The sequence below is a fragment of the Strongylocentrotus purpuratus genome, unplaced genomic scaffold (genome assembly GCF_000002235.5).
Source record: "Strongylocentrotus purpuratus isolate Spur 01 unplaced genomic scaffold, Spur_5.0 spur5_scaffold_5, whole genome shotgun sequence".
NCBI classification, from domain to species: Eukaryota; Metazoa; Echinodermata; class Echinoidea; order Camarodonta; family Strongylocentrotidae; genus Strongylocentrotus; species Strongylocentrotus purpuratus.
Genome location: NW_022145611.1, coordinates 5,228,822 through 5,252,193, shown reverse-complemented (window position 1 = coordinate 5,252,193; position 23,372 = coordinate 5,228,822). Strand labels below are relative to the sequence as shown.

At 37.2% G+C, this 23,372-nt stretch overlaps 1 protein-coding gene across 1 annotated transcript in view; it reads left to right on the top strand.

The window, feature by feature from the left end:
* The window catches only part of LOC585618 (ubiquitin carboxyl-terminal hydrolase 34), an 85,986-nt gene that overhangs the window by 5,992 nt on the left and 56,622 nt on the right, over positions 1–23,372 (top strand). Inside the window, exons 2-22 of the mRNA XM_030998700.1 lie at positions 55–130; positions 2,438–3,047; positions 3,674–3,724; positions 4,304–4,453; positions 6,660–6,727; positions 8,310–8,502; positions 9,010–9,068; positions 9,284–9,362; positions 9,823–10,041; positions 11,032–11,200; positions 11,714–11,835; positions 12,172–12,703; positions 13,602–13,854; positions 15,032–15,390; positions 15,889–16,019; positions 16,670–16,797; positions 17,619–17,708; positions 18,188–18,286; positions 18,795–18,877; positions 19,916–20,070; positions 22,620–22,733. Of these exons, the coding sequence (XP_030854560.1) occupies positions 55–130; positions 2,438–3,047; positions 3,674–3,724; positions 4,304–4,453; positions 6,660–6,727; positions 8,310–8,502; positions 9,010–9,068; positions 9,284–9,362; positions 9,823–10,041; positions 11,032–11,200; positions 11,714–11,835; positions 12,172–12,703; positions 13,602–13,854; positions 15,032–15,390; positions 15,889–16,019; positions 16,670–16,797; positions 17,619–17,708; positions 18,188–18,286; positions 18,795–18,877; positions 19,916–20,070; positions 22,620–22,733 (3,740 nt within the window). The remainder of the gene's footprint in view (positions 1–54; positions 131–2,437; positions 3,048–3,673; positions 3,725–4,303; positions 4,454–6,659; positions 6,728–8,309; positions 8,503–9,009; positions 9,069–9,283; positions 9,363–9,822; positions 10,042–11,031; positions 11,201–11,713; positions 11,836–12,171; positions 12,704–13,601; positions 13,855–15,031; positions 15,391–15,888; positions 16,020–16,669; positions 16,798–17,618; positions 17,709–18,187; positions 18,287–18,794; positions 18,878–19,915; positions 20,071–22,619; positions 22,734–23,372) is intronic.

Sequence of the window (23,372 nt, the reverse complement as noted above, 5' to 3'; positions counted from 1 at the left end):
TACTATTATCATTATTAGTAATATTATTATTATTATCTTGTTTTTTATTTGCAGGTAGCCATGAAAAGATTGAATTGCAAAAAGAGCATGTATGGATTGTCTACAACTATACACAAGCATTTCTTCAGAGGTAACTATCTAATTATTTCCTTAAATTCATTAATCCATGTGGTCAAATCTGAAATGACATTTGTGTGTCATGGTTGTTTATCGTAAATTGAAGATTTATCATACTGTTCAAGTAGTTCAGAATCACTTATACTGTTTTAAGAAAATTGTTAGAGATCTGCCCATGTGATGTACACGCACATAATCTGATAAGGTTGATATATTTTTTTTTTAAATACTTTTATTTTTTTTTAAATGAGGGGTGGGTGAAAGGGGTAGAGAAGGGTTGCAAAGGGTTACCGTATAGGATTGATCATTATACCACTAAAGCTAGATTTGAATTATCCTAAGGGAAAGAGTTCTGCAATATTGATATATTTTGCTACAAAGTATTGTTAATAATGTGGACTTTGCACAGTGCATGTTCAAAAGGAATTCCTAACTTCAGACACAAGACCGTCATAGCATTACTGAAATATCGTCATGCCTCTTATAGTCAAAATTCATGGAAAGCTATATAAAGCCTTATAAACAAGAAGAAGATGCTTATAATACAGGATTAGTAAAGAGTGTCAGGGGCTTAATAGCTTGCATCATCATTAGCACAGTGCAGACATGATGTATTAGAGGGGGCTTTCCTGCAAAACAACATATCCGTCGATGCCTGGAAGGGCATTTATTTCGTTAGAGAATTGACTTCCTGCCAGTAACTTTGATTTCCTGTCTGGTCGGTTGGTAGTGCAATGTTTAACTTTCTTCCATAAATTTGAACAATTTTTTACCTGCAGCATGATATGTTAAAAAAATATGAAAAATACATAGCAATTAGCATTGGTCAATGAATTAATAGTTTTAGAAACCTCAAAAATAGCTTAGAAACCTTCAAAAGAGCTCAGGTGGAAATAGACAACCAAATACATAAAAATAACAGTGGTTAAATATTGACCATGAACAAACAAGTATGTTTTCACTGATTTGAAGGCAGAGTGGGAAGAAAAAAGAGAAAATGCAAGGCAGTGTTGAGCAATTCAGCTCTGGAAAACACAAAAATAGTCAGGAAAATTGAAAAAGAGCTCTGGTACATAAAATATCAATAAAATATTATAGACTGAAGAAATCACTTAAAGAAATCTTGTCCATTATCAAATCAATTCCTATTTTTCTTAAACATCCTTTGTTAACAAGGCACAAAGGGTTTGGTGTTGCAAAAGTATACAGTGTGGTTTTATAGAAACTCTATACATGTACATGTAGGTTGAAGGTTCTGTAGTGGTTTAGTGGAATATTTGTGGATACATATTGTAAACAATACAGTATTATTTTGAGTCGGCAACTCAAATGGATGGTGAAAATGAATACATCCTATTGGCCTTGAACTTGCTGTCTTTTTGGGGTCTCGAGGCCTGGGATTGTTCCGACGGGGTGCTAATTGTGTTAGCCAAATATGATCAAAAGATCGGGGAAGAGACTGTGAGGAAGTGTGTAATTGTGTCACCTACTGCTAAACTGTTTGATTCCATTACATGTGTGTGCATCATGATGATGAATAATCCAAAACATCCAGCCGCTCACTGTGCTACAAGTTTGACTGGGATAATATGTGTATGTGCATGTATATGAAGCAAAGAAGGAGAGAGAGAGAGAGATAGAGAGAGACAGATGGACAGAGAGAGAGAGAGAGAGAGAGAGAGAGAAGACAGACAGTGAGACAGAGAGAGAAAAATAGAGAGAAGGGGGAGGGGAGACAGATTCAGACAGACAGACATACTGACTGAAAGAGCAGGTCTTGATAAGTTGATAAGATATTTGCCATCATCCAGTTAAACACTGACCACTTTACATGTGAAATCCTTTTGGACAACCGAAAAATTTCCCTGAACGTAACAAAAAGCTTATGTGAAATTTGTGTAATTCACTGTAAATGAGCACTAGATGCCATTGAATTGTCTATTTAGCCCTGCTGGCAACCCCCCCCCCCCCCCCCCAAAAAAAAAAAAAAGTAACAAAAGCCACAATTAGAGGAAAAGGGGTATCATGAGAAGTCTGACAAAACAAGAAATCAGGGATCTTGTTTTTCTGTCCTGTACATTTTTACATTGTCATGTCAAAACGGTGTTATCCATTCAGGATTTCAGGTTTTGGCCTTTGTTGGACATGGTCTTTATAAGTCTTGCGTACAGGTTAAGATTTGTATTTGCAAAAATTTAAAAATCTAAGTTCTAATAAATTAAAGAAAACTTTTTTTGTGTGTAAAGTGGTACAAAATTATTTAATTGAAGGTAATTTGTTGTTCTCTATCAATTAACCAATCCCTTATTTCTGTTCCCAGACAATGCAATTGTGTATTCAAGGAATACAAGAACTTTGAGCAGCTGAACAGTTTGGTTCAGCTTGTCCTCCGACTTGCAATTAATATCATCTCCTCGTGGCACCAATCACGAGAGAACGATGAAGAAGAAGAGCGGAAGAAAGAAAGAGAGGTCAAATCGAAGGACGCAGAAAAGAAAGCCAGCGAGTCTGGCCAAGGAACCTCAGACCGTAAAGAGGATGATGTTGAACTGCCCAAAGCAGAGGACACAAGACAAGAAAAGTGTGATGAAACTGAGAAAGACAAAGAGAAGAGTAATGATGGAGGAATGACTGAAGAAGGAAGAACTGAGAGTGAAAAGCGGGAGGAGGAGGAGGAAACGAAAGATGGAAAGGGAGATGGAATGGAGGAGGGTATGACTACCACCGAGGATGGAGAGGATGTTGCTAAGGAGGATGCTAGGAAGATGAAGAGGTGTAGAACACCACCGGAGGATAGTAGTCGTCGGGCGGAGGATGAGGATTGGACACTGGAGGAGAAACAGAGGTTGTTGCATCTCGTTGCCAAAGTTTTTCACATGACCTTCCCATTGTATTCAGCACATAAACAGTACTACCATGGTGTCACGGACGTGAGTAGAGTATTTGCTACAATGCTTTTACATATTTAGGAAAACACCTACCATAGACTTGCAAGTACCCAACTAACCAATTAGATGTGTGCAAGTTTAACATTCAAAACACACTACATGTAATGGGGCGTTGCAAGAAAGTTGCGATTTTGCAAATTTGCAATTAATCGCAAAACTTACGCTTGATTCTGGGGATTTGCAATTGATTGCAACTTTCTTACAACGCCCCATAAGACAATGTATGAATTCCTTTTTAAATGCAGTACAGTACATTGGATAGAAATATGTTTTTTCCTTCGTTTTCAAAGTAATTAAAATGTAGTTTAATCTTTAACAAATGTGGCCTGAAACATGATTGCCGTGGCTGCCAGGAACATAATGTAAACCTACCATTAGGATGGACTATGTTTGCAGCATCTGAGGCAAACTTGCCAGAACCTCACTACTTACGCTACTTGTTCATGTATAAATTAAATATACATGAATCGTAATGAGTTTCCGGTACTTACCGGTACATGTACATATATTCATATGTTTTGGGTGTGTGCCAGAAGATGATGGCTGAATTACATATTTTTCAAACAAAACATGTGTACAAAACGTTTTCTTCTCTTTCCACGTAACAGGAACTGTCACCACAAGAATCAGAAGCACTAGGAAACTACTGTGACACAAATGTATGTAACATGATAATTATATCAGTTATTTTTGTTTACATTCCTAAAACTGAACCATTGTAGACATGAAAAATCAGGGAGAATGTTGTAGATGGATAATTAAACCCAAACTATGGTTGTATATAAATGAATGAACGAATGAGTACATATATTAAAGATCTCTGTTATAATAGTACTCTTCATATCCAGGAACATTATTGCATAGGAATGATATGTAGATTACAAGTATTCAATTTTATATGAATCATAAAATTTAATCCGATATATGAAGCAAAGAAATGTTGTAGAAAGAAAAAAAAATCACAATTCTGTAAATAATATCCTGCTTGAGTCTAGCACCATTGATGGATTTATTTAATTGTTTTTCAACTATTGCTATTATTGCTATTTTTAAATTCTGATTTGAAACGTAAATCAGAAGGGAACTTCATTATAAAGAGTACCAATAATATGAAGACCACCAACAACTGCTTTTATTTTTACCCTTGATTGGACTTTTTATTTTTCAAGATTTGAATGTTTATGTTTCTCAGATTTATTAACACAAACCATATCATTTTGGGTTCTTTGCCTTCTCAGGATTTAGATGTTAGTCTTCACCTGCTACGGAATGTATGTTTCTTCTGTGATAGCAATGGATTGGTTGTGATGAGGCAATGCTTCCAGCAGTCTACTCCTGAGACATTGCCCTTCTCTTCTGCTATTTCAATGTTCACCGTCGTCACAAACGTAAGATATTCTGCTATTTTTCCACTTTCAACTTAGCACTTACAGTCAACCTCGCACAAGTTGTTATTGCATGTGTCGAGTAACCTCTTACGTCAATAAAAATAAAAAGGCCCAATTTTTTTCTTTATAGACTTATGAGTATTATTTCTCTGTATTTGTTGATTTTTGTCTCGCCTGCATAGCAAAGGCGAGACATAGGTGCCGCTTTTTCGGTGGCGACGGCAGTAAGGCGTCAACATCAAGGTTTAACCCAAGGTTAATTTTTTTAATTTTTAATATATTATTTTGAAAGTATAGGTTCTTAGTCAATGAAACTTTGACTCAAGGGTTATCAAGTATCCCCAATCATGTGAGTAGAATTTTAGATCACAAAGTCAAGGTCAAAGGTCATTTGAGGTCAACAGACTTAGACTATTTTGTGGCATCATCATCAAAATCTTAACCTGAGGTTAAGTTTTTGAATTTTTAATATAGTTTTGAAAGTGTAAGTTCTTACTTATTCAATGAAACTTAGACTAACGAATTATCAAGTATCCCCAATCATGTGAGTAGAATTTCAAGTCTTTTAGTCTTTATTTTCTGTTCTAATTTAAGAACGATGGGTTTAGGGTAGGATATTTTGGTTGTGCATTCGGTAATAGCAGATCTTTTATTTTCATTTCGGTTTCATTCCTTGCACTACTACATAGACCTGTACAGCTACACTATAGACTTTCAACCAGCTATTTGTTGATCATAAATAAGATGTTATACTGTAGGTCTCTCTCATTCTCTCTCTCTCTCTCTCTGTCTTACTTTCAATTCTCAAAATATAACGAAGATATGATGGGTAGGATTGTCTAAGTGTTGTGAAAGCTGCTGCACATTGGTCATTATTCTATTTTAGGAATTGGTTTTCATTTCATATGAGGCACTTTTACATCTAGACAAGTTACAAAAAGAATTTGGGAATACATGTGTAATATAAATTTAATAGTGTTCTAATCTTTGATACTTTTACATTGTGTTAATACCTAAATATAGGTCCTCCACATTTTTTTAACTCCAGTATGTTCACATTATAATTAAGTATGTCTTTCCTGTGAGTATTCGATGAGGCTTCGTTCGATACGAACTTGCAACAATGTGCTGTTGAACCTAATGTTTAGAAATGTTTACATACATGTAGCATGTTTGTATATTTTTGTCGGTCACTTGTAGTATGTATTAGGAAGATTTCCAGGTAAGAAAGTGCTTCTATCCAAAAACAATGCTGAACTGGAAATGCTTTTCTTGAAACAGGATATTCATGAGCACTCCTTGATTGCACTTGAAATGAAACAATGAACAACTATTTTGTTAGCCCTTTTCTGGTTGATTATTTTAAATGCACTTCAACATTTTTTGCCTCACATGTTCATTTGCAAAACATGTGAATTATTGAACAACAAAAGAGCATATTCTAATTCTTTAGTGGCGATGTTACAATGATTTAGGCTCAGATAATTTCATCAATTTTTTGATAGATTATTATGCATGCTGTTTTAGTCGTTTCAATGTTCTTTAGATTTTGGAACAGCATATTCATATTTTTTTCAAATCAGATTAGCATAAAGCTATGCATTGTATGAAAATATTAAATCTGAGAAGTGAAAACTTCATCCCTGCTATCACAGCATACATGTATGATGCAACATTTTCAAGTGCCTTTTTCAGTAGATTGAAAAAGATAAGTAATATCCTGTTGTCAGTTATTCATGTTCAATCATGTAGCCAATTCTTAAACATAAACAGGAATTCATTCTTTGGTTCGACTGCTAAACTTCCTGTTCAAACATTATTTCCTTTGTTAGAAAAGAATATTAGATCACATGACTTTCCTCTTTCATTCCTCCGAATATAAGCTAGTCATCTCTCATAATATATATTTACATTTTCTATTGAGTTTGATACATCTCATGAAGATGATATTCATATGGTTCTTATTAAAGATTCATCTTTATTTTCCCATGCTGAGCAATTTAAATTTATTCAAGTTACATAGTGTAGTTCCACGTATGTAAGTATTACCGGCATTCATACAAAAGAAACAAATCCAGATCGCACATTTCATTTATATGAAAACAACAAAACATGTCATGTATCTCTGATAAGTATACAATTATTGATGTTTTCAATGAGTATTCTAAAGTGTATCTTTTTCATGTTTTTGTCATTTTATAAACAGCTGAGGATGTGGCTTCATTTACATGCCGTCATGCAGTTTGTGGTTCCCCTAAGGACGCATATAATAAGGTAAGTCAAAGGTGAAACTTATTTGACCTCCAAGCAAATTGATCAGGAAAACCCCTCCTTTTCTATCACTTAAGCCCTTAGATGAAGCTACCTGGAATGTGTTAGCTTGAAAAAACGTCATAGTACAGATGTAGGACTTATTTTTTGTCAAAAATGAGAGAGGGTAGAGGTCATTGTTGGTTTAATTTTTTTCTTCTTCAATTCCTAAATTTTGTGATGAATGCTTTTAGATCACGACCAGATGTAGTTGATGAGGAGAGTTGATTCACTTATAATGTATCACTAGGCCTGTCTTCATCAGCTCGAGATTGCCAAATAACCCGCTATTTTTACTATCCAGCTAATTTGCGTCATCATCAGCCCGCAGTTCCAATTAGTAGGATATTTGGTCGAGATAATATCCCGAGAAATCTTGGTCTTGTTTTCAAAATATCCCACTATTTCCCAACTAGCAGGCTAATTTGTGCCCGTCTTCATCAGACCGAGGTACGGAGTCAACATCTTGATCCCACCATGCACAACGATTTCCATTTTCCATTGTTTGTAAATAAACTGTACGATCGGACGTGTAGTACAGCGTAGCGTTCGAGGCAAAAATTAAGATGTACAAGTTGATTCCACTTGTAGCCGGCATAAAAAATACACTGAAGCAGTGAGTGATTTACATAAAGCTGTGAAATAGCTTAAAGGAGTCTCACTTGTCCAAACGCAAATCCTAAAAGGAATCTCGTCAACATTTTTTTTAAACACTGGGTATGGATCATCATAATTGCCCCTCCCCATTCCTAGATGCCCCCCCCCCCAAAAAAAAAAAAAAAAAAAAAAAATAAATAAATAAATAAATAAAATTTTAAAAAAATAAAAAAATAAAAATAAAATAAAATAATAATAAATAAATAAATATATAAATAGATTAAAAAAAAAAAAAATAATAAAAGTAAAGGGAGGAAATATGAGACAAGGTTAAATATAGTGCCATCCAGGGCTCACCTTGTTTAACTTCTGCTTATTCAGTGCACATGGATGATTGAAGTGGGGAAAGCAAATCACTTGTTTCCGCTGGTTTATCTTCTTAAATGTCATCTTGGAGTCATTGCGTGGGAGAGACCAAAGAATGTCTAGTGTTAATGTACATGACTTCCTCCAGCCTTGTACATTACAGTCTAACCTTGTGATTGAAGTATAGACAGGTAATGGACATGAACACATGATTAGATAAACACCAATAAATTAAAACAATTCAATAAGTTAAAGGATTTAATTGAATAAATATCTAATTTATTGTATTTCATAATTAATGGTTTACATTAAGTTGATGGTTATTATCTTATCTGACAATTTTATGTGAGACATGACACTAATCCTGATAGACGAATTCTCAACCCACCTGAAGTCTGTTGTAAAGGAGTATATTTTCACAGTAAAGTAAGGGGTTTTGTCCCCATTTGTTTTGATAGTAACACATTCATTTGTGGACAGCTGAGCCGATGGGTATATGATCATCCTGTCTGGACAGGAATTGCCCATACTTTTGAAATATGTATTTACAAAGGACATTCTTGTATGTGGATCCCACCTATAGGTATTTGTGTAAGTTGCCCGACAAGGAGCTACGAGGGAATGGAGCCAGACACATGGCGGATATGATGTGGAGCGCCATCAAGGAGCCAGTGGAGAGCCCTCTATGTTTCGATCAGGACAGTCTGGAGCTGGCTTTCAAGTTTTTCACATCAGCTACTCTCACCATGAGGCTAACTGGCTTAGGTCAAATCACTGTAAGTTATTTGATTTTTCTTGAATGCATCAGTTATTAAACTTCATGTTTTAATATGATGCTTCTTCTTAATATTCAACATTCAATCAATAAATGTAATCTTTGCGTGCAATCTGAAAATGTGACTCTTGAGACTTAGGTGCTGGATCCAGGGGGGGGGGGGGGCATGGGCCATGTGCCTCCCAGAAAAACTGAATGTAGCATGCCACAAATACACAACAGGAAAGAAAGGGGCACTACTTTATTTCCTGTTTATATTTTTCTGCTTTCTTAGAAATGTTGGATTGCCCTTCAAGAAAGACAAGAAATATATGATAATCGGCAAAAATACTTCTAATCAACTTCTAAAAATACGACTAATCAAGTTCACATGAAATGTCTTTGTTGTTTGCATGTGAATTATTTGTTTCTGTTTGTTCTTTTTGCACACTATCCCCTTTTTATTACTTATATTTCTATTCTTTCTCTCACTGTGTGTCTCTATATTTCTCTCTCTTGTTATTTGCAGAATCAAATCCACATGTTCAATGAGGTGTATCACAATGAATCAGTCACAGATGTTGAAAAGTAAGTACACATTTCCCTTTCTTGTGAGCTCAGTACCTCCATTTACTTGAGATCAAATAAAACAAACAATGAAAAACTGTTTTTTCTTTTCACTTTAATGCCTGACATCATGCCATTCTCTCTGCTAAATTTAAATTCTTACAGGATTAATACTTGTATAACTTGTATCAATTAAACACTTTTAAACCAATTGTATCTCTTATTTTCTTTTACAGCATGGGCTCAGAACTGACAAAATGGCTGCTCGAGAGAGAAATTGTGGAACATATATTTGGTCCCAACATGCATGTAGAGGTAAGAGGTGGTAATTTCAGAAGGGCGATTCTCGTTATCTGTTTTGTCAGGGGAAAAAAGGCTAAGATTATTTTTAGCTTATCATGAAACTGACTTTTTCTGAATGGTCAAATGAATCCTATTTTCCTCTATAAATTATTGCATCATTGAAACTTCTCTTTCCTTGGAATTTTTGGTGACCATTGTTTTTTTTAATGAAACTTTTGCAGACAGATTTTCATAGAATATAACAACATAATTGCAGAATCACACACAAATCTAATGAGTTTTTCTCTATGTTGCCAATCCAAAGGTATTTGACCCTAAGGTATTATTTTACCCTATAGCACTTTATCCTTGCAGTTATGCAGTGCTGGACACATTGCCCACACATTTGGGCCAATAACACAATAACATATCACTCCAAAAACAAAACAAAATCAAAATCAAAATCAAAATCATTTTCCGAATTTGATTTCAGATCATCAAGCAATGCCAGGTGATCCTCAACTTCCTAGCGAGTGACGGCGCCCTCACCCTGAAGCACCTGGACACTGTGTGGGCGGCGGCACAGCTCAAGCATTCCGGTCGCTACGTCCATGACCTCTTCCCCCATCTCATCAAGCATCTAGAATCCCGTCCCCTTCTTCATCTCATGCAGCTGGTCTCCAAACTCCATCCGTCTGAACACACAGAACAGGTGAGTAAAAATAACATGTGGGATTTCCTTTACTTGTTTAGACAAATTGAAATTTACTTTATTAAAAAATTTGTTTTAAGATTTATTTGAAGATAATGATTATAATAATTGTTGATTCCTTTGATTGTGTAAAAAAATGTATAAATGAAAGGAATTTACTAACCAGTTAAATCATGTCGTGATCAGGGTTGGGCGGTAAATACTGGTGGCGGTAATTACCCGCGGTAAATACCGGTAAATACCGTTCGGTAAATATGTAAAAAACAGGAAATAAGATTTTAATTCTCTATTTATTAATAATTTTACTTGTTTTTAGCCTCAACAACCGAAAATATTGTTCTGAAATAATTAGCGCACAACACTCGTAGTAGAAACACACAAACAGATTTATAAAATCCACACTGCATACATGTACACACCCAAACACACATACATGTACAACACACATACACAAATAGTACACACCAGAGCAACCATACTCACCACCGGTAAATACCGGTAAATACCGGTAAAAAGTAGTAAATACCGGTAAATACCGATTATTTCCCGGCGTCTGGGAAATAAGCCTCCGAAACGGGAAATATGCCAACCCTGGTTACTCGAGATGCCATTGTAATTATGATTAAAAAAATTAAAAAATTGTGGGCTTGACTGCAGAATATTCAAACAGTAGAATGGATAAGGGTTAGGGTCATGGTCAAGATCAGTGTCAGAAAACTATTTATAATCACTATTTTTTAATTTTTTTAATTTTTTAAATCACAACCCAGCTTTTTATGCATTTGGCTCAGTATGAGGGTTAGGTTTGGTGTTAGGTTAGGGTTAAGTTCACATTTAAGCCTCGGGTCTTGGTCAGGATCAGGGTTAACTCTGGAGTTAGTTTTAGGTTTAGGGTTGGGGTAAGGGTCAACGATACTTGGGTGATGGGTTACTCTGCGGCTGCTCCAAAACTTCTCTGTCTCTAAACGGTTCTTTTCTCTTGCTACACAGACCCTCTACTTGTCTCAAGTAATCACCAAGTGTGTTTGGGACAATGCTCTATCCACGAGAGCCATGGCCGCGACCACATCCCATCCTAGGAGACTACTGCCCTCGGTCCAAGTCTCGCCAACTACCCAGGATTTCCCGCTACTCAAGAGCAGTCTAGAAAAAGGCAGATGTAAGAAATACAGTTCCAAAACCCTTGATATATGATGTTGATTTAGTTTTGTCAAGTATAAATACTTTTAAAATGTGAGAAATGTATTATGTTGAAAGGACGTATGCCTTGACCTACTCAAAAACCTTACTAAACAGGATACGCTTCTACTGAATGATAAACAGTTCAGAATTATTTTGAATTGGCTTTCTTGAAATTTAAGTCTATGACCAGATGAAAAGTTTTAATGACTGATAGTAGTTGAAATAAATAAACACCAAAGAACCACAATCACATTTTGTGGAGGTGTCATGGTATTTTGGTTCATTCGGTTGACTTATTTGGGATTGAGGGTGTGAATCCCATCCCAGCTTTAAAATCCGCTGGCTAGACATTACTCCACATTTGCCGCTCTCTATCCAGGTAGAAATGGTTCCCTTTGGTTACCGTGGCATATATGAGTGCTTTATAAGAAGCGATTCCCATAAATTATATATAAATCAAGATTTTTAATGTCCTTTTAAATCTTTGCAGTACCTCTGTCGATGGGTGGTAACAGAAATAACAGCAGAACATTGGAATTCCAAGGCATCCGACCAGACGAAGAGGAAAGCCCTTGTCATAGATGTCTACATTGCGATCAACATGCTGACGAGGTACAGTTAAAAACAATATTATTCATACCCTTGCAGAGTTTTTATTTTTCAATTTTTTGTTGGTAAAAATTTGTCTGTCTTTGTTTATGTTATTGAGCGTGTGACAAACAATTGTAAGAAAAATTACACATGACAATTTACAAAATTTTAGTACTCCACCTTTCATTCTTATGAAAAACAGATAAGAAATCAGCTCTCAATTAACATAAGAAAAGGGGGACCATGGGGGACCAATAGTCACAGATTAGGCATTGTTTGCTATATAGAGGGCGCAAGTAGCTTTAAATAGTGCAGTGGGGCTTTAAAACTTTAAACTGAACTATGGCTTTGTTGCAGGAGGAGCATCTGGATGTTGTTGGTCTTGACCCCTCCCACTTAGAGGACCATTCCTCGGACGTGATGTGTCATCACGACCTGGATGACCACCGGTCAGTACATTCCCACAGCTCCAAGGCCAGCCATGCCGATTCGTGGCGGTCAGAGGGCGAGATGGCCATTTGCCACGCCCACCGCAAATCCTCGCGGCATCCGTCGTCGCTCTGCGCCTCCGACCAGGACGACTCCGACAGTATCGACTCCGAGAACGAGGCGATGGCTACGAGTCCCGACCAGACGGACAGCGGGAGCGATGGTTCGGAAGGGAGCTACGAGGACAAGGGTGTGCCGCTGGGAAGTGACTTTGAGGATGTGAGCAACGGGAGTGATATGGAGATGGAAGGGGACAGGGAGAGGGGCGTCCTTAGGAGGGACGGCAATAGACATGTCCTCAAGCAGTTGGCCAAGACTCTGAGACATAGCAAGGATCATCATCAGCATCACATGGACACTGGCAGCGAGCAGGGAGGAGATAGCTCCGACTCTAGCCCAGGTATGGTAGTATCCATGTCATGTCTATTTAATCATCATTCAGAGCCTTTATGTATTAGAGTTGTTACATTCACAAGTGTATTTGTATGATTATAGTCTGCCTACATGATGATTATGTATGTCTTCGAACTTTCTCTCAGAAAGTTATCATCCAAGAACTTGGCATTGTTAATCTAAATTATGAACAAAACTTAATGACCTTTCTAACTATGATATATTCTATTTTATATTCTCTCTTATGAATGTAATGATACATCTTTACATTTTTACATTTTTACTGATATGTACATTTCTTGAGAAGTTTGAAAAAAAGACATTGTAAAAAACTTTGATAGGGCTTGTAGAATCTTGTGTTTTACATGCTGGCGTAATGTTTAATACATATATCTCCTGTACAGTTCGATCAAGGATTTATTTATAATTCAAATATATTACTTTACAACTCTCTTTGTCCGTATTCATTAATATCAATGTTTCAACTGCCAATCAAGTCCTGGGTCCTGTTTCATTAAACTTGTTATCAATAACAAGTGTCACATTTTGATGACAAATTTGCTCTCAGCCAAATAAATGCAACAATTTCAATAGCTTATAATGGTTATTGCAACGATTTCAGTAGCTTATAACGGTTATCGCAACGATTTCAGTAGCTTATAACGGTTATCGCAACGATTTCAGTAGCTTATAACGGTTATCGCAACGATTTCAGTAGCTTATAACGGTTATCGCAACGATTTCAGTAGCTTATAACGTTTATTGCAACTTGTTATTGATAAGTTAAATGAAGCAGGGCCCTGATCTCTTCAATTCAGGAGAAAGAACACTGCAAGAAACTTGAGTCGGAAACAGATGCACAATGTCAGACTTATTCTTGATTTACACCTTTTTATGATACACAGGTATGGAGTACAAAAAAGTCCAGGGAGATCTGGTTCTTTCTCCCAGTGACCTGAACCGCAGCCCTGTCAAACTTGTTCATGAGCTACCGGTCAGGGGCAAGCTGCCCACCATCGATGAGTCGCCCGAGTCGGAGACCCATGGACTTTCCCATGATTCTCACCAGTCCGAGGAGTACTTTCATGGTCCTAGCGGCATGGATCCAGAGATCTATGACTGTCCAAGGTTTCTTCCAAGACCTAGGCCAATCAGGAGGTGAGTCCATTTACCAGTCCCATGCTTGCACTTTAATGTATCTAGTTGATAGACCTGTACATTCACTTTATGTGTTGACACATTCCTTGATGACAACAATTCTGGGAATTCTTGAATCCTGTATCAGGGAAGCTTGACTAAAGTTCATGTATTTGTCGCCATTCAATGTATTGTATTCTCAAGGGATAAAAACCTCTTTAAAATGCAAGTATTATTCTATTCTTATTATTACATTTGCTTAACAGAATGTTTATGTGTTAACATGAACAGTGCCATTATCCTGACTATGTATTTTTTGTAGGTACAGTCAAACCTGTCTACCATATTTGCCGGCGTAATGGCCGCAGTATTTTTGGAAGAGAAAATATCAAAAAGTCGGGGTGCGGCGTATACAGCGAAACAGTAAAAATTATAATTAAGACTATCTAATTAATTAAAGCGACAAACTAACCTCGGTAGATCTCTAATAACAATACAAAAGCTTGTTTATTTTCTCCATTTGGTGGTACGATAGGGGTAAGACCGGATAACATTATGGCCACAGCTTGGTTATGGCAGGCCATTCATGTTTCTGTATGCATGCGAAGTGCCCTCTAGTGTCCAATGAATGTGCTAATCTGCCTAAAAATCGATGAAGATTTGCTAAATTACGATCATTTTTTAGGTAAACTTCCTGTAAATTTATAAAATGATTGATAATTTTGGTATTAGTTTGTAGGAAAAATAGAGTTCTACGAGAAAATTATGATTATTTTCTTTGGTCCTTTTTTTTTTTTTTTCCTTTTTTTTTTTTTTTTCTCTCTACGAAATGTCAAAGTTGGGGGTGCGGCCTATGCGGCGGTGTGGCCTTTACGCCGGCAAATACGGTATATCGACCACCCAAGGGAAAGACAAAGTGTGGTCTTTGTAGACAGGTTCCTTTAGTACATGTTTCAATGAGACACCATTTTCAAGGGAAACAAAAAATGTGGTTTTTGTAGACAGGTGGTCACTAAAGTAGGTTTGTATTTGTAAAGACTCACACCCTTTTCTTATACACTGGTTATAATTGCAGATAGAGTAAACACATGTGATCTTTAAAACAACAACAAAACTGAGAAAATTGAAACATTCCTTTTCTGTCAATGCATGGAAAGCTCCTATTTAAATGGTCACATGTATCATCTACTTCTTGCAGACCCATGATGATGAACCTCATCTACCCTCAGCATCATCACCATGACGACGATGACGAGGATGACGATGAGGAGGGAGGGGGCAGCTGCAGCAGCTCCCAGGCCAGCGCCAAGTCGGACAAGAACATGGCCGACTTTGACGGGGAGGACGACGAGGAGGATGAGTCGAGCTCTGTCTGTGAGGATGCCCTGGCCCAGCTGAGTGCCCAGCTGAGCCAGTTTGACCAGCACCAAGATCATGGTCACCATCGTCATCACCATCATCATCATCATCATCATCCGCATCGGTTACAGGCTCACGTCAAGGGAAGGCAGAGGCCTATCGCTAATGTTTCACCTGTACAACGAAATAGACTGTCCAGTAAGTATTCTTTTTTCTTTTTGGTTGGTTGGTACGTTATCCTCTCTTTACTCTGATTGTCCCCAATGAGTATATTCTTAAGATTAAAGCCATACATATAGCATTGTTTTTTGTTTTTTTTTCTTGTTCATATTATCTTGTGTACTAATTTTCATCATCTTCTATTTTGCAATATATTTTCTCTCTCTCTCTCTCAAACAACAATCTTTAGTTGCATTAAATTTTGAGTTCAGAAGTAATTGTGAATCTTGTATCTCTGTGTAATTTTGAATGCAAATCTTAAAGCCCCTCTACACTAGTTTGGCCAGGAGGGATTAGCCCTCCCTGTGTGGTCACTGACAGGTGGTTTTCTCATAAAATCAGCTCTCAATTAACATACGAAAAAGGGGATCACGGGGGACCAATGGGTACCTCTTAGGTATTGTTTGCTATATAGAGGGCGCAAGTAGCTACAAGTAGTGCAGTCCCACTTTAACACATGGGTCTCTTCGTTTGCAGGTTCATGCTCGACACATGGAGAGGATGATGATGAAGATGGACAAATCATTCCCTTTGAAGACTTTAGCTTTGAAGACGTCTGCAAGCAATCTCACACTCTACTCTGGGACCTTGTACAGGATGAAAGTGCTGTGAGTACAATGATCCTAAACGTATTAACCATGGTTATTTGTTAACAATGAACTCTTTAGAATATCATTTCCGGCCGGCTTCAGCAAGTCCTGCCAGATACTCATATACAATACCTCAGTTATGTGAGACCACCTTAGATACAAACCTTGCAAGCAATGATGAGCAATTGTACCACAGTGCTACAGCTCCCAGAATTCACACTTGATTTGAAAGCATTTGGATGTGTTTTCATTTCATACTCATTTTCAGTGAAGTTGTAATACATTTAATCACTGATGCAATATAAGGAGGAATGTGTTTATTTTTTGCATGTTGTAACATTATGTCATTCGATTGTATGGGGTATTTGAAGATTCTTTGGCAAGATGTCCTTCAGCAAGACATAAATCTACATTTGCCATACTCAACCCGGGTAAGGTAAATGGGTACCCGATAGGAAGAAATTCCTTGAATGCTTGAGCACCTTTCATGGTAAGCTTGATTAATGCCGGGGTAATGATATGATTGCAGGGCCCTCAGGGAGAACAGTATGAATACTGATGAGGCTACCCTGGGTAAACAAGACTATTATTATTATTATTATTATTATTATTATTATTATTATTATTATCCAATTGCTTATTTTGCTTGTTATTTGTTTGTTTTTCAGGTGCATTTGGGTGACGGTTTGTCTTCTGAGGCTGAGAAGCTTCTCTGCTCCCTGGTCTGTGTCTTTCCTGAGAGAGAAATCAGAATGAGATTTGTAGAAGGTTGTCTAGAGAACCTCAAACAGCATAGGTAAGGAGTGTTAAAGAGGAGTCTATCCCTTTAAAGGCATCATTTAACAATGTTAAATCTGAGATGCATGGCCCTACGTGTTATCAGTGTCTGTGATATGGTGTTATATTAAAGCCCTAAAAAATTGCGCTTCAAAATGATCATGAAGTGCCTCAAAAGTAAAAGTCTTTGAATGACCGGTTATACCATACTCATTTCCCCCAATAGACTGTAGTGGTAGCTGATGGGTTAAGAAGTTGATTCTTGAAGTATAATGAAGCATGCCTGTAGACCTTGCTTGGTCATATCAGTGGCCAAGGGAGGGGGATTTCCATGCAAGATTAAAAGTACATTGGATGTCTATCTTTGGATTAAGATAATCTAATCTCTGATCTCAGCATCCTATGTTACAGTTTTACATTGGAAGATGCTGGACAACAATTCTCTTGATTATTGATATCGTCTACAGGTATATCACATGTACAAATATTACTTAACCCTTACTGTACTGGGGGGGGGGTGCCCAGGCCCCCCCCCTCTACGTTTTCGGAGATTGCGCCGCAAACGCTTGGAATTTTGAATTGTCGTTTCATGACTTTTTTCCCTACAGTAAGGGTTAAAGGCAATGTTAAATCTAAGATGCATGGCCCTACGTGTTATCAGTGTCTGTGATATGGTGTAATATTGAAGCTTCAAAATGACTCATTTTCCCCAATAGACTGTAGTGTTATAAAAAAAACGTTAGGAAAATGAAAAAAGAAATTTTGATTTCCAATCATAAATATCCTGATAATCAGACAGGCGATCGGCTTACATTTGTTCGAAAATTGACTCTTTTTCAGGTCGGTGGTTGTATCCCTTCGTCTCATACCAAAGCTTTTTGCATCCTTCCAGCAGTACCGCAACAACTACAACACACATTGGATCACAATGTAAGTTTGCCCCAAAGATCTGTACACATATACCTGTATTCTACTAATTCATTTAAACCGATGCAAAGAAAAAGTCATCTTTAACTGAGGGAAAACTTTGACCTCAGTCTAACTTCCATTTAATTCGACTTTGGATTTAGAATTACTATAATATGGCCAGGTATTTTAAAGCCAGACTTTTTAGTAACATGAATTCTCTCACACTTATATTTTCATTGTGGGGATAGAAACAAATGCGGCATGATGCTGGCTTGATGATCAGTTATAGAAGGTCGTCTACATGGAAAGAAGACGAGGGGAAGACCTTATAAAGGCTTTCTAGATAATTTAATCGCAGAATGTGGAGCAACAGGATATGAAATGCTGAAACGGATGGCTCAAGACCGAGGTACTTGGAGAGAAACTGACAAATCACTATTGATTGATTGAGAAACAAATCATTAACTAATTATTGAATGAACTGGACTTGTAATTTGCAGGTGGGCAGAGAGAGAACTGGGCATGATGAATCTATTCTTTGCTGATCTGCTCCACTACACAGGACAAGTCAGACTGGCAAAGAAACCGGAAAAGCAGCTGTAAGTTTATCAAATCACGTCGTCAAGAATAGTTTCTAGACCATGATAAAGTTGCTATTCATGGACAAGTTCCTAAAGATTGTTTGAATTATTTAGAACGGGTTCTTTATCATATCTAGAAATATTTATTTTGTGAAACTTTCGATGTCTGTGATTCAGACAACTTCCTCAGATGGGTCGTCTGACATGTATGATGTAGCAATCTCTAAAATGGCAACTTGTGGCAATTGATAAACTGGCAGGTAACTTCAGTCTATCAGTACATGCCTGAGGAATGTGTCCATTACTTTTAGTAATCAATTCAAAATAATCAGCATTTAGCCGCAATGATTTTCATTTAATTTGTTGATGATTCTCTGCTGTTTATATATTTTATGTATGTTGTTTTTATTGAGAGTGAAAATAAAGACTGAAGTGAACAAAATGGTATAAACCGGGTCAAATCAATGAAATAAGATCCAATGTTTCTACTCTAATCCGTTTATCAATCATGATATCTTTTCCTCAGGTACAGCCACAAGACTGAGATTCAGACCAGGTTACAGTTCTTAACCTGTGTCTTCTCTACCGGAGGCTCTCCAGACCACTTCAGTAAGTCTGGCATTGTGTTGTATATCTGGGGGGTGTTTCACAAAGACTAAGATCAACTTTAAGTTGGATTTAACTATGGCAGGCCATTCATGCCCTGTTTGCTCTTACCATTTACTGGCATTGATTGCTCAAGGGACGTACAAATCGTGGTCTCAAATCTACAGAATTTACATTTTTTGATAGTTCATTATTGAAGGAAAAAATATTATCTAAAGATCATGATTGAGAGACCACTAGTGAGAGCAACCAGTGGCATGAATGACCTGTCATAGTTAAGTCCAACTTAAGGTCGATCTTAGTCTTTGTGATACACCCCACTGGGGTCTTGCCAGTGCATAATGCCCTTGGCGTTGATACCAAGTGTGGGACACTTCAGATAAACAAAGGCATGGACAAATTCTCCCTTCTCCCAGACAATCTCCCTAGGATACCATAAGGCAGCATTTCACTCGATAGCTCGATAGGAGGAGCGATAATAGTTCAGTCGGTAGAGCAGTGGTCTCGTAATCCGGTGACCTGTGTTCAAGGCATTAATCCTCTTTCCCAGGTCTCTCGCAGAGGACCTTAAGCCGTCAGTCCTCTGGTTGCTTACTAACAAGCATTTATGCTTTCTAAGCAGTCAGGTAAAATAACCACCACTACTACTACTACTATCACCACTACTACTCAAATGTTGAACAATCAACGATAGAAAAATTAAGCCCCCTCCCTCCTCTCCCATGCTTGCACAGCTATATTTCTTTCAATGTAGCCTATTGAAGAAAAAAAAAACTTCTGCTGAGGACATGCTTGGCATGCCTCCTGGTTACAAATAAGAAGTAGAGGTTTAGTTTTAGCTGGCACTAGTTTCTTGACTTCACTGAAGTGAAAATAAAAGTTAAAAAGGGTCGGACCCAACACTGACCCTTGAGGAACCCCAGATGTCACACTGGACCAGGATATCAGTCAAATGTTCCACTGAGAGTTCCATCAAAATGTTCATTCACAGTCAATTGCTGTATGTACTAGAAATCATCTCTCATTTGCTTTGACCTTTAGGATTGACCCTTGATCAAGTGGATACCTTGTGGTCATGTCTAGCTTTGGATTCGGACTGCTCCGATGAAGCGCTCAACTGGTTCTTACAGCAAGCTAACAACAAGGACCAACATGCTCTGGGCTTAGAGAACTTCAAACACATATTCTTCCACAAGGTAAGGATGGGCTCATACTCTAGTCTGGGTCAAAAATGGTTAAGTTTGAATCTTTCTTAGCTTTGCATTAATATGTATTATTTACACACTGATTAAGGCTTTTCAGATGTGCCCTGATAAACTGTCGCAAAACAGGGCTGCATTTCTATTTCACATTTAAAGAGAAGGTTGAGTTCAGGGTAGAGGTGAAAAATAATTTGTGAACATTATCATTGTACATGTATTATGCAAGTGTGGAAGAACAATAGATTAAAAATGTTCCCTGAAAAGCATGGTTCTTCAAATGCCTTAATATTCTAAATATGGCATGTAACATTATACAAATTAGAACAGATTTTTATGCCACATGTTCGTGTAGTACCATATACATCTTTCTGTGTACAGTGCTTGTAACTTCACCAAGACTGGGCCAAATTACTTATCATTTTGATGATTCCAGAACCTTGCAGTACACCAATACTCATATGCTTGATTCCACAACGTTTCTTTCAAAATGCAATCACATGGCCAGAACTCAACTTTATCTTTAAGTTGTGATCTTTCTTTGTTTTGCAGTAATATGTATTGTTTACACACTGATTAAGGCTTTTTAGATATATGCCCTGATAAACCACCACAAAAAAGGGCTGCATTTCTATTTTACAGGTAAATAAATAGTAACTGTGCATAGGTCTTGTGTGTATTCACTGAACTCTGGGTTATAAAATACAGAAATGTGAAGCTTATTATATTTAAGTCCAAACAATTCTGCTTCGGTTTACTGCATCAAATCTTTTTATTGCTGATGACTTCACTATTACACTATATTTTTATTATACATATTCTATGTCTATACTAACATGTTATTATTACTATTATTATTATCATGTACTGTTATTATTATGAATGAGATTTGTTTTCAATAAATATTTTGAAAAAAAAAGGAAAAAATTCTGAATGAGGCTTTACATTGCCTGAATAAGTTCACTGTAGTATTGCATTTGTTGTAAAGTATGTATTTTTACTTTCAAGTAGTATGCTTTTTAGAAGGAAGTGCAGACATGCCAACCGTTCCGATTTTAACGGAACTGTTCCGTTTTTGAAGTTTTTATAGCCCTAAAAAATGGATCGTTCCGATTTTGGGGAATTTGGCTTTCCATACATAGTATTGATCCGATTGAGTGCTGAACGGATTGCATTGCGCAAGGTGTGTGCAGCGTGCACTGATATGTACGTACAGTGGCAGCGTGTTGCTGCGCGCCACGTGCACTCTGATATGTGTTTCCGTACGTAACATTTCCGTACGTAAATACTTGCGCTGGCAAATCTCGTAAGTATAATTTCTATACGTTTGCACGCATATATCAGCGCAGCAGCATGCATTGGCTATCGCGGCTATAGCTAGCGCACCGTATATGCATAGGGTCCCAATGCAAAGTACGTGTTTCAAGGTACCGTATACTTTGTGATTTGTGATTTGTCTCGGAAGAAAATCTGTCAAAATGAGCGGAACAGCAGCAAGACGAATTCAGAAGTACAAATAGGAATACAAGGAACGATGGCAAAAAGCTAGCCCGCCACCTTCCCACCTCGAACCTTTCGAGTTCCGCTAAAATTGTGCGCTGCGGAGCTCCGAGGGTGCGTTGGTATCACTGGCAAACTCTCGGGCGGCTAGCTCCCCACGACGGACCATTCGCGGTATGGCGAGAGTGTGTGTGTGAGATACGATTTTGGATTCGAGAACGCACGTACCACAACCGTGCGCGTCATTTTCAGCTGTCGAATGTACGATTTTTAGTACAGATACTTGGTCAGTTTTCTTCTTATATCTTTGGTTTTACAACATTTAAAAATATAATTTCTTCAAATTTGCTCCTGACTCGGTTCAGACTAATTGTCTGATGTGTTTTCAAGTCAATTTCTTGAATATATTTTTTTGCATGACTTTGCCTAGACCTAGTATGACACAAAAATTACCCATAAACTTGGGTTGAATTTTAGGGGAAATGGTCCCTAAAATAGGCTCAGATTGCACCAGAGAGCATCTGGAAACCCAGAGCTTCCAGGGCCCTAAAGCGGGCCCTGGACCCCGGCTAAAAAGACTTCGCGGTCGTGATGTGCGCTTTGCGCACATAGTGTACAGATTTTTGATTTTCAAATGTTGGCATGTATGGAAGTGTAAACTTTTAGCTCCAGAGAAGCCGTTTTGCAGTTATCAACTATGCTAATCTTTTCTTCTCACTTTGGTCCCTCATGCTTCCACTTTATACTGCCTTGCGTTTTTTGGCAGTATTTTATGTTTTTACTTTGATCAATAATTGATATGTATGACTTGTAATGATTTGAAAAGTACTTGTTGAAAAAGTGATAGACACTCGATGTAACCAAAATCTTGTGAAATTGATGAAAATAAACAATATTCACTTCCTCTTTTCAATAATTGATATGTATGACTTATAATCATTCAAAAAATACTTTTGAAAAAGTGAAAGACGCTTTGTGTAACCAAAATGTTGTGAAATTGATGAAAATAAACAATGTTCACCTCCTCTGTTCTCTTGTAAACCCAGATGCCCCAGCTGGAGCCAGACAGCATCAGTATGACTGGACTGAATTTATTTCAGCAGCTGTGTAGCTTAGCTAGACTAGCTAGCTCTGCTTCCTACAATAGTCCTTCAGTAGAGGTAAAATTACAATTGATTTCTTTCTAGTTATTCATTCTTTTATCCAGGGATGCCTGGTCCACAACAGAAACACTGTTTTAAAATTAGGGCCCTACACACAGAAACACTTGAAAATGGAATGGAATACAATCATAAATCATAAATATCTTGATAATCAGACAGGTGATCTGCTTGTAAAAGTCATGGGATTCCTGACTGACCTAAAGGTCTATAATTATGATTGCAGCATGAGCTAAATCTAGGACTTTGTTTAGAATTTGAGGCAAAGACACCCAATCCTTTTAATAGTGATATACATTGTACAATGTAGCTCAAAGCATTTATGTGAGACACTTTTTTCATTTTAATTTTTACCTTAAGATTTTTTTTTGAGGCCGCCATCCTAGTCAAGCATCGCTTATGATTGCGGTCTCCTTCACTTTTTCAACAGATAGTTTGGATGATACTTCAAATTTATAATAATTTGTTATAGAAATATTAAGTTTCGTTATTATATGTACAATATGTTAAAAAAAACATTTTGAAATGAAGTTATTATTGTTTGTATATTTTGTATTATACCTTACGTTTATATGTTCTTTGTTATTATATCAGTTATTATATTTGGAAAAATGCAGAAATAAAATTAAAAAATCAAAC